The 12,056-nt window shown below is 36.0% G+C and overlaps 1 protein-coding gene across 1 annotated transcript in view; it reads right to left on the bottom strand.

Moving 5' to 3' along the window:
* Positions 1–537: 537 nt before the first annotated feature.
* Positions 538–12,056, bottom strand: part of LOC135219041 (uracil-DNA glycosylase-like) — a 41,419-nt gene continuing 29,900 nt past the window's right edge. The window contains 5 exon segments of the mRNA XM_064255473.1: positions 538–629; positions 632–661; positions 664–679; positions 5,966–6,053; positions 6,055–6,145. Of these exon segments, the coding sequence (XP_064111543.1) occupies positions 538–629; positions 632–661; positions 664–679; positions 5,966–6,053; positions 6,055–6,145 (317 nt within the window).

Raw genomic sequence — 12,056 nt, 5'->3', positions numbered from 1 at the left:
ATTTCTTTACTTTGGCACTCAGTTAATGTATCTGTAGATACTATTCTAAATATACTAAAACTTTTTTTTTTCAAGAAATTCTACAGAATAATTCAAAAATTAAAACACTGATGATCATAACTCTATCCTATTTAAGAAAACTTCTGTGTCACTAAATTTTTATTTTTTATTACTGGCTAAAATCAGTGGGATCCTTATTCAATATCTAAAACCAAATTAGTAATGATCAGCAGTGCAAATACGCTCTGCACAGAACATCATTGTTCATAATAAATGACTGGAAATACTAAGACCACTGCAAAAGAACAATTTCTCCAAAATTCAAATATAAACTGAAATTATTTTTTCATTTTGTATAACAAGAAGTCATAAGACAAAATATTAATACATAATAAAATACAAACATAAGGATAAACAAAAAAAAATATACTGTATATTTCAAGGCTGATGAATAACATTTTACACACAACTATTCTGAGCATACTTCAACTGGAGAAAGTGCAACCACTCTTTTCATGGTATCTGAACTATTATAACTCAAGGGGAATATCCCCAATCTATTGGTTTCTTGCCTCCTTTCTTAAGCAGTTCATTACACTTAGAAAAATGCTTGCATCCTAAGAATCCACATGTGCTGACAATGGCGAGGGATGAGTGAACAAAGTAGATGGTGCTTCTTCTGTTAAATAGAAAGCTACATAACTATTCAGTAATTACTTCAGCACTTACAATAAAAAATATTAAACTGAGGGTCAAGAGCAATATATAAAGCTATGTTGGGTAAAGTATCCCACAGGACAACTAGTCTTACTTTCTATGGGTCTTGAAAAAGCCACTCGGTTTACAGTGTGTACAGTACACTGGATGACAAACTATACTGAAACTGATACCATTTACATTTACCCATGCAATATTTTAAATAATCAGAATCAACAATTAAGAAGTTTTGGTTCAACTAGTGCAGGCTAAGAAGGACTCAGCATTTTTGACAAATAAATACATATTCAAAACTACATATACTGTAAAAGCAATAACCAAACTCCAGACCTCATTATGAGAGTTGTAACTCATATTGCAGTTGCACATGCCAAATTACAAGCAGATGCCAGATCTCCTCAATAATTATCTTTTATATTTTGTGCTTGTCAAATTATCACATACATTACTAAAAAAATGTCCCGGTGATTGTTTGACATTAAGTACTTTCACATAATTTTCTATATAATTACTCTACATATCATTTCAGTCCAAGAATGTGGTAATTATATGGGCATTAAATTGATGTCCCACACTTTGAAGATACTGGAAGGGATGATAGATGCTAGACTGTAAGAAGTACAAATAGGTATAGAGCAGATGGTATTTATGAAGAGAAGGGGAACAACAGATGGTATATTTTGTCTGAAGCAACTAATGGAGAAATTCTAGGAAAGCAAAGGGACCCACATATGGTATTCATTGACCTTGAAAAGGCTTATACCGAGTCACGAGACAAGAGGTATGGAGGAGTCTGAGGAGAAGATGGTGGCAGAGAAGTACGTGCGATTGATACAAGAGATGTATACCTGAATGTATTTACCAGTGAAGAGCAGTGTTGGGGAGACAGAGGGTTTTGAGGTGAGAGTAGGATTACACCAGGAGTTGGCTCTGACCCCATTTATCTTTAACATAGTGATGGACGTTATAATAGAGGAAGTAAGGAGGCAGTGCATGGAACATATTGTATGCGGATGCTATTGTTCTGTGCGCAGAGAGCAGGAAGGTCTGGAAATGAAATTGGAAAGATGGAGACAAGTACTGGAGGACAGAGGAATGAGAATAAGTAGATCTAAGACAGAATATATGTGTACCACCACTGAGGGGGATGATAGAGAAAGTATTCAGCTTGGTGGAGAACAAATAAGAGTTGATAAGTTTTAAGTATTTGGGATCTTTTGTTTAATGCTGGAGGAAGTATGGAAGAAGTAAAACATCAGGTATAGGCAGGCTGGAACAACTGGAGAGCGGCCTCTGGAGTTCTTTGTGACAAAAGAGTGCTGCTGCGGTTAAAAGGAAAATTTCACAAGATGGTGCTAAGAACAGCAATGCTGTATGGTACGGAAACAGCAAGCATGAGAAAAACAGAGCAGAAGATGGATGTGACAGAAATGAGAATCCTTAGGTGGATGTCTGGGGTGACAAGAGAGGATAGGATCAGAAATGACTACATAAGGGAGTCGACTAAGGTGGTGGAAGTATCAAGAAAGTGCTGGAGGGGAGGTTGAGATGGTATGGACACCTGTAAGGAGAGACGAGGGACCATGCTGGGAGACATACTATGGGGATGGAGGTTCAAGGAAGAAGAAGAGGAGGGAGACGAAAGAGATGGAGGGACTGTGTGAGAGGAGATTTACATGAGAAGGGAATTGATGAGGCAGAAGCACAGGATAGTGGAAACGGCTCATCCGAAACGGCGACCCCATATAAAAATGGGAACCAGCTGGGAAGAAGACTCTACATATCATTTCAGTCTATTAAAATTATCAAAAATTATAAATTATTAAATTGATATTCAAAGAGTATACACAAAAGAAATTACTTTATCCTGCACGCTAAGTTGAAGCTATATTCTAAAAAATAAAAAATACTGTAGCTGGCTGTCCTTCAGCAGGAAGAACTGAAAACAACAACCAAGGAGTCTTGTAAATTGTTATCCATGCAGAAGTAATTTATATGAAACAGCTATCCCACCTTAGGCTCTTGATTAAATGTTAAAAAAAGAAAAAAATTAATTCTTTAAAGAACAATGTAATCTTTAAATATACAAATCTTTTTTTACATACATTACCAATTTTGTTTTCCCCACATTAGAGTTGACCCCCCCGGGTTTGCACTTAATCATAAGATTTTCTGTGAAACCTATCTATAAATTATTCGTGGGAAAACTCCCCATTCGCAGATTTCTTCGTAGAGCAATATTCTGCATATTCATATTATTTCCATGAATAAATAATGTACTTTACATACATATACATGTTTATGATAAAATAATGATTTACAGTATCAATTTTCAAATATTAAGTTTATAAGATTAAACAGTACAGGCGGTCCCTGGGTTACGATGGGTCCGGCTTACGACGTTCCGAGGTTACGACGCTTTTTCTTAAATATTCATTGAAAAATCCGTCCTGGGTTACGACGCTTGTTCCGAGTTTACGACGCTTTTAAAAAACGCATACTATGATAAGAATCCTTTATAGTTTAGCACAGTTTCTCTCTCTCTCTCTCTTTGTATTTTCCGACAAAATAATCACTAATTAGAGTATTTTGTTTTCATGACTAAATACATTTCATAAAATATAAAATAAATCAGACTGTGATCATGAAGCCAACAAATACATACGTATTTTTTAGAATTCTTCTTTTGTTTTAATATTACGTTATGTTTCATTATAGCTGTCAGTAACAATCGGTATCTCCATAAAAATAATAATTCTCTCTCTCTCTCTCTACTACAAAGATGTATGTTTTTTTTGTATGATACATAAATGATTTACTATTTTCAAATATTAATATTAATTATACAGCAATAATATCAATTCATTAAAGAAAATACCATAGTGAATTAGTAAGATTTTAGCTTATAATTTAAAAAATTATGGAAGAATGAAGAAATCACAGTCTTCTCAAAGTAATTCAGTAACCTTTCCTCGAGATCCAGGTACTAAACTGTCAGATATATCAAGTTCTGTGACAGCCAGCAGGGGGAAGGGCTGGGGGAAGAGCTGCAGTGTTGTAATCATGTGGTCCTGAAATCCCCCCCCCCCCCCCCCTCTCTCATTATCCAGGTCACTTTTAATTAAGGTTAACTCTCTCTCTCTCTCTCTCTTTTGCCACACAAGATAATAATGTGTCATAGTGGTAACTCCCTCCCTCTCTTTCGCTGGAAGCGTTATAAAGTATTTTTTGAGAACAGAGAGAGATAAAACATCACTCTCTCTCTCTCTTTACCGAGATGAAAGAATTTTTATGGTACTAGTATGTAAAATGTTTATTGATAATTTCAGTTATTTAATAATAATAATAATAAAACTTTAATTACAAAATTCATAATGGTTGTGTTTTAAAGAGATGAAATGACCTTTCCATTTCACTTGTAAGGATAATTCCTCTTTCTTACTGAGAGTGAGAGAATTTTTATGGTAGATGCACTGTGTTTATTATATTTTCAAATAATATAATAATAATAAAAGTAGTAATAATACGATAACTAATTTCAAAAGAAAATTCTTCCCTTTGTCTTTTTCTGTATCAATTTCCCTAACTCAACTCGAGTGACACTCGGAGCTTAACAATGCCATACAATGGTCAACGCATTTAATGGTTTTATGTTATCTCTCTCTCATCTCTTCTTACTGGAGATGAGATCATTTTCATGGACATGTATGTAATAAGTTTTATCATTAATATTTCCAATAATAATACTATTAACTGTAAGTAAAAATTCATATCTGAGTATTTTAAATACAATAATAATTCCATTTCTCTCTTTTAAATACTGTAAGAACTCTCTCTCTCTCTCTCTCCACAAGATACTTGTCATACATTTGATTTGGCGTTTTCTATTTCTTCCTTTTATCTCTCTCACTCTCAGCAAAAGAATTGATAGACAGACAAACATAATGGCACAGTCCTCTCTTTCTCTCTTCTCTGGAGAAATATATGTATTTATGGGAGGGGGAAAAAGTTGCCTACAGACGTTCATTTCAATCTATTTGAAACCTAAGGAGTTATTTCTCTCTCTCTCTCTCTCTCTTGTATTTTAATGAAATATACAGTAATTTGTGAATACAGTGTTGCACATGAAAAAAGTAAAATAGTGATAATTTTAGAGATACAGCCCTAAGAAAAATTGCAAATTAGTAGTGAAATTTTCCCTGTGGACATGTTTTCAAGAACGTCGTTCCGGCTCGTACGATTTCGGGTACGAGCGTCTTAAGAACGGAACACCCATCGTAACCCGGGGACCGCCTGTAACTTTAAATAATAAAAATAATCATTCTCCTCTCTTTCTCCCTTCTTTTCTCAGTTCTCTCTCTTTTTTACAGAAATGAGAGAATTTTTATACATATGTATGTTTTGTTTTTATGATAAATGAATAAAGTGTTTACTAATTTTCAAATAATATTATGGTAAACAGCAAAAATATCAATTCATTAAGAAAACAGTGAACTACTAAGATTTTACTACTGTACTCTTTATGCCTACTGAAGTACAGTATGATATAAAGTCAGTACTACAGTACTGTACACTTTTTCTTCCTAAAACACAATACTTACAATATGGATCTACAGAATGGGTATGCAATAAAAAAAATTGAATTTACAGGTAGCAAAGGGGAGCGCTCTGTACATAATTTTAACTTGTGATCCTGTTTGTATCTCTGAATGTTCGTAATTAGGGTGGTGACTGTATATACGTATACTATTAGCAAAAGGTTTGCATAGAAAATTAATGCTTTATTAAAATTCTTTCAATTCTACTACAAACACTTTAGTTACAGTAATCAAATTTCAATCAGCACTGAGATGAGCCAACAGTGTCTCAGGACAACAAAGTATGAAGTTTGTAATGTAAGCCTTTGGAAAATTGATCTGCTTCCTCCTCAGCGGTTTGGCATGGAACTGAAACTTAGGATGCCCTTGGTGTATTTCTAAACATAAATTTACACCTCAACATGCAATTAAGACTGAAGTATGACTATGGTTTGAGTGAACAGCAAAAAATTCATATTTCAATTTTGCCTTAGTGGCTTGAAAACATTTTCAGTAATTGGATAGATACTTACTTACAAAGACATATAGATGTCATTTTTAAAAATTTAAATAAAATGAGAGAGAGAGAGAGAGAGAGAGAGAGAGAGAGAGAGAGAGAGACGAGAGAGAGAGAGAGAGAGAGAGAGAGAGAGAGAGAGAGAGATATTTACCTTGTCAACAACAGCTGTTTCTTTCTTCTGAGCATAAGATCCCCACAGCAAAAACACTACACCATAGTTGCGCTTCGAAATTTCCATGAACAGCATCAGTGAATTTCTCCCATCCCCGATCTTTGTGGGAATTAGCCTGATGGGCAGTGACAGTCAGGCAAGCGTTGAGAAGTAAAACACCTGAAGAAAAAAATAAAAAATAAAAATAAAAAAAAAAAAATAAAAAAAAAAAAAATAACAAACTGATCTCAGTCACATATCATGCCAACCAAAGCCACAATAACCAACCTGTACAGCATGCTCCTTGAAGCAACAAAATTTCAACATAAATAGAGCAAAATATTACAGCTCAAGAAATAAACCAATATAAAGCATACTGTGAAATTATTCCAGAACCCTTTATATATACAAAATTCAAAATTACTATACATACTTAAATGAAAACAAGGTGATAAAACTTCATGAATTTCAATAGTAGGTGAAAAGTGATGGTCTTCAGTACCAAATATGAATGTAACCCAATCTGTAACTATCTTTACTGGTCAGAATACAAGATATAACATTAATAACCATTCATTCACAGATATTGTTGCTTCACAACAAACCTATCACTTACAGTATGGTCCAATTCCACGGCTTGAGAAATCCCATACAAGCAATTTTTTCTTTTTTTTTTCCAACCAAAAACAGAGCAACAGCCTCAGTTCCCTGCAGTTATATGCTCTCTGTAGCTCACTGACATCCAAGACTTTTTTTCACCTAGCTTTCTTCTAGGATTCTTTCTTTTGTTATTAGTATATCTTTTAATCTTTGCTATTTCATCTGCCTGCTTAAGGGTAATGATAAAACATTCCCTCAGGTTTGTGCTTCTCATTTTTGATTGCCGATGATTTTTGTTAGCCAGTTGGAGAATATTTGGCAAGAAATTTCTATTGTAAGTACTTTTTTCTTTCTTTTGAAAAGGACTGTGCTATTCTTTGTTGTATTATTGAAAACAAGACAGTTTTATACTTTGACTATTTGGTACTTCTAGTCTTCATTCAAGTGTTGTAAGTTGTTTGTCAGTTATCATTACTTCAGTGTACTAATTTTGCTTCCACATATATTATAAGTTAGCATTAAGGATTACTCTTACTCCCTCAACTTGCTAATTGTTCAAGAATCAAAAAACAGCCGTTTTAGTGTGTTAACTGTCAGTCATGTTAACCCAGCCACTGGGGTGGGTACAGACGAGCCAGTCCAACTCGGTGCTAGTCCCAAGCCAGGATAAATGAGGAGGGTAGGTGTCAGGAAGGGTATCTGGCCATAAAATCCAGCCACAACCGAATATGACAATGACTTTTATCATAAATCGGATAGTGCTAGGGTGTCCCCCGTTAGGTGATGCACAGGGGCCTTGCCTGCCACAAGAAAAATGGGCAATGGCTACTGGATAGTCGGTGATTATATATCAGTTTTAAGTTTGGTCAGTATTGTTTATTTTTTGTTTTCTGCAATCGTAAAGTGTGGGCGTTGTTCAACGCAAAGAACACGTTTAATTATAAGATGCCTTAGAAATGTGTTGTTATGTTGTGGCGTCATAGACCACAAGACAACAGTGGCATCGTGTGCAAAAGTAAACAAAAGAGATGAATGGTGAGGCTGATTGGTTTGGTGGTTAGCTTTGAGATCTCTCTTTTATTTCAAATTTTGTGGGTTGTAAGTCTGGTTGTTTTGTTGTTTAAAGTATTGAGTTGGATTATACTAGGACCGAGGAACATGAACAGGTAGACAGATTGTACGATTGTTGCATATTGGAAAAATTAAGCTAAGAGAATATTCGGTCAGTGCCCCTGGTTAAAAAAGCAAGCCCAAAGAGGAATAAGACAAGTGTGGAGAAGGAAGGGGGTGGTAGCCTTTAGGGTTGGAACTTTGAACATGGGGATGATGACTGGAAAGGGATGAGAGGTAACAGATCTGACGGAGAGAAGGATAAAACCCATTTCATATATGCGGAGTAGATGGAGGAGCAATAAAGCTAGCTAGAGCTAGGATGTGGATATTAATTGCTTAATATGGGAGCAAATAAGGAAGGTAGAATGGAGTGGGAATAATTCTATACAAAAAAGCCTAAAACAGCATAATAAATGTTAGAGTACAAGTGACAGAGCAATAGTTGAGAACTGTGCCGAGATGGAAAAAAGTCTACATCGTGAGTGCTTTTGCCCCTCAAGCAGTATGTGATGAAGTTGAAAAAGTTGCAATTTGGGAGACAAATGGACGAATGGTTGAATGAAATACCAGAAGAGATTAAATATTGGTGGTGAAATGAATGGACATGTAGGAAGGACCAGACAAGTGTATTGAAAGGGTGCATGGTGACTAGGGAGTTGGAGAGAGATATGACAAAGGAGACTGAGCAGTGCCATTAGAGGTGTATGCAAGTAAAGGAAATACTGGAGAGGTATGTGAGGTTGGTCCAAGATACAGTAATACCCAGAACTTACGCAAGGTTAGGTTCCAGACCCCTTCACGCAGGGGGAAGTTTCGCCTAAGTTTGGCATGGTCTCTAAAAATGCTAAAAAAATGCTTTTCTAGAGTTTGAACACTAAATATGACCCTAATCATGCTCCTTAAATATCAAGCTAACTTTTAAATGAAATTAAACTTACTGTAATTTCATTTTAATGTTAGCTTAATACATTACCCATGGGAAAAAAGAAATTGTGTCTGTGAAGATTTACATAGGTACAACATAGTTCTTCTTTCCCCCTTCTGACCAACCAATCTATTTTTAGAAGTCTTCTCAACCACTTTGCTACCCTGACAATGAGAGAGAGAGAGAGAGAGAGAGAGAGAGAGATAGAGAGAGAGAGAGAGAGAGAGAGAGAGAGAGAGAGAGAGTAGTCTTTATGTAAGTATCAAGCTTACTTTTAAATGAAATTAAAGATACTGTAATTCCCTTGAAAAGTAATATGTATTACGCTTAAAAATGAAATAAATGGTTGGTAGAGATAGAAGTCTGTGAAGACAGAGAGAGAGAGAGAGAGAGAGAGAGAGAGAGAGAGAGGAGAGAGAGAGAGAGAGAGAGAGAGAGAGAGAGAGAGAGAGAGAAATTATTATTTTTATTAGTTTATGTTAATTAATTTACACACAAAAGCTTGAAAACTATAAATTTGCGTAAAAAAATTTAACAAACACCTTTGCAGGGTTTCTTCAGGATTCAAAAATATTGCCTTTGCGATCGTGTGTCTGTGAAATAGTCACGTATGATAATTAGTTAGGTTCCAATGAAAAGTTTGCGCTATTGTGAATTCATGCAACTCATATCACGTAAGATTGAGGTATGTATTACTGTTATTACTATATGAAGGAGCAAAAATGCAGGTTAGAAGCAGTGTTGGGTTTAACTGAATGGATAACGGTAGTGGTTGGTTTTACGTCAGTAATCTGCTTTAAGTCCATATCATTTTGACCAGATTATGGATGTGCCTGTCACAAGGGATAAGAAATCCCCCAATCCCCTGGTGCATGCTGTTTGCTGATGATATTGTGTTATGCAGCACCAACAGAGGGGTAGTGGAGTCAAAACTAGAACAATGGAGTAGTGAACTGGAAGACAGTTTAATGAAGATCAAGACTTTGAGATTAGTATGAAAGGGACGAAGTTAATAAACAGAGTACAAAAATTAAGGTATCTTGGTTCAACAGTAGCTGATGATGGAAATTTGGATTTACAAATAACAGAGTGCAGGCTGGATGGAAAAATCGGAGAAAGATGTCACAAGTCTTGTGTGACCGCAGAATCAACATAAAGGTTAAAGGAAGATTGTATAAGGCAGTAGTGAGACCAGCTTTTGATATGTATAGAGCAGCAAAAAGGGGTGGTACAGTGAGACCAAGAGAAAAAAACTGGATGCAGCAGAGATGTAAATACTTAGCTGGATGTGTGTGGAGTAACAAAAATGGACAGGATCAAGAATGAAAGAATAAGAGGGACTACTAAAGTCTCAGAACTATCGAAGGCGGCCCAGGATAGAAGACTGCAGTGGTATGGCTATGGGATGTGATGAGAAGGGATGTGACGCATTTAGGTAGGAGAATGATGCAGAAGGAGGTGCCTGGTGGGAGAGGAAGAGGAAAACTGAAGTGAAGGTGGATAGATGTAATTAAAGATCTTAGAGACAAGCAATTGTCATAGGACAATGTGTATGACTGAGCCAGATGGAGGAAAGCTGTCAGAAACATCAACCCTGCATAGAAGTGGGAAAAAATGCAGAGAAAGAATTGTCAAAGTTGTTTTGTATGTTCTATTTCCAGTTCATGGTGTTACTTGTGCATTGAATACCGACATTTTTTGTCCCTTTACCTGTTTATTTATTTAAGGTATTTTCTGGCATTTTCCCCTACCTCAATGTATTTTATTTTCAATCTGCATCCATTTTCACTCCTCAATTTACAATCGGCAGCTTTCTTGTAAACTGACGAACACTATTTTTCTGTGTTTCATTGTACATTTTTTCTGGTTTTTTGCTTTTTCTGTTGATGATGCTAGACACATAATATTATGTTCTGAATAGCTTTGCAAGCCTCATCACAGTTATATCTAAACATGACGAGGATCCATATCTCTTATGTAGGTAGCTCTTGCTGGGGCTAAAGAATGTTTCCCAAAATCATCTCCACTTGTAGTGAGTAGTGAACAAAGCAGTGGAACTACTAGTATGAAGAGTTCCTACCAAAAACACCACAAATGCTTCTTAAGAGATCAGTATTTCCTCTTCTTAGGAGTCTAATCAGCAGCTCCTGACCTTCAGGAATTTTTCCTGTGCACCTACTCAAATGAACTTTCACAGGACAAGCCTCCAGCCATGCTTCCAGATCCTCAACATTTCCTTACAAAGAAATTGAGTCAAGAAAACCAGCTAAAGGAGTTGTGATTTTCAGCAATTTAGGAGCAAATGTAAGACGATCTTTATCATCTCAATGTAGAAACTTTACTACCACCCTTGGCTCTTTCTGTCCAGTACAATAAGGAAACTGCTCTCTTCATGTGGTGTCATCTTAATAATGATGACAACACTAGTAAGGTGAAAAGAGAGCAGAGACTCCTGACATTGCTCAGTTGGCATTTTCTCTATGAAGAATGATTTTCATGTTTTTTGAAGCACAAGACCTAACCCAAGCCTTACCCTCAACTTGGAAAGTAGTACAAGCAGTCCCCGGTTATCGGCACTCCGGTTTTATGGGGCTTGTTTAACGCCAAGAGTCACCTGGTGATTTTCGGCACCGAAATGCACCAATTTCCAGTTATTGGCGCCAATAATACAGTATTGGCCCTAATTCATACCTAATGGAGGCGCCATTAACCGGTTATCAGCGCTGATAAGCCCCAGCCCCAAAAATCAGCCCAAATTGGTAACATTCACTTATCATCAAGCCATCGGAATGGAAACTGCCAATAACCAGAGACTGCCTGTAGTATATATTTTTACAGGAGTCTCTTAGTACTCAAGAAACAAGTTGACCTCTCATGTATAGATGGGTGAGAATACCAGAAATAACAAGGATCAATTAACATGACTGGGAATGCACTAGTGTCAACTGTGAACCTTGTAAGGAAAGCAACCTTAGAATTGCTAAACAGTAACCAGGACCACATCAGTAGTAGTAGTTATGGGTCGAGGCAATGCCTTTGCAACGGCGCCTCTTAGTCTTGGTATTTTTTTGTTTTTTGTTTGTTTATTTGTTTAGCTCTTTCCTTTTTTCTCTCTTTTTTTTCCACATCAAGTATATGGTTTCTTTTCTTATTTCGTTGTTACCTGAAAATAGAAATTTTTCCCACTACGTCACTTTCCTTCTCTTCATAGGGTTGTTGTAGCCCTATTGCTTTAGAAAACCCGTTCCAAAAAATCTATATATGTATCACAATATAAAAGGAAATGAAATATGTCTTCTACTGCATCATTGCAAAAAGGACAACAGGTGTTCTCCTTCTGGTGCCTTTTTGCTATATTTAAATTAAGAGAGTTGGTTCTGGCTTTGAGAGGAGGACTGAACCCATAGAGTTGTCATAAATTTCTTCGTCTTTTATTTCTCTTTTCCACGTTTT

This window comes from Macrobrachium nipponense, chromosome 1, assembly GCF_015104395.2.
Source record: "Macrobrachium nipponense isolate FS-2020 chromosome 1, ASM1510439v2, whole genome shotgun sequence".
NCBI lineage: Eukaryota > Metazoa > Arthropoda > Malacostraca > Decapoda > Palaemonidae > Macrobrachium > Macrobrachium nipponense.
The sequence above is the reverse complement of the archived record's forward strand: the minus strand, read 5'-3'. Positions and strand labels throughout refer to the sequence as shown.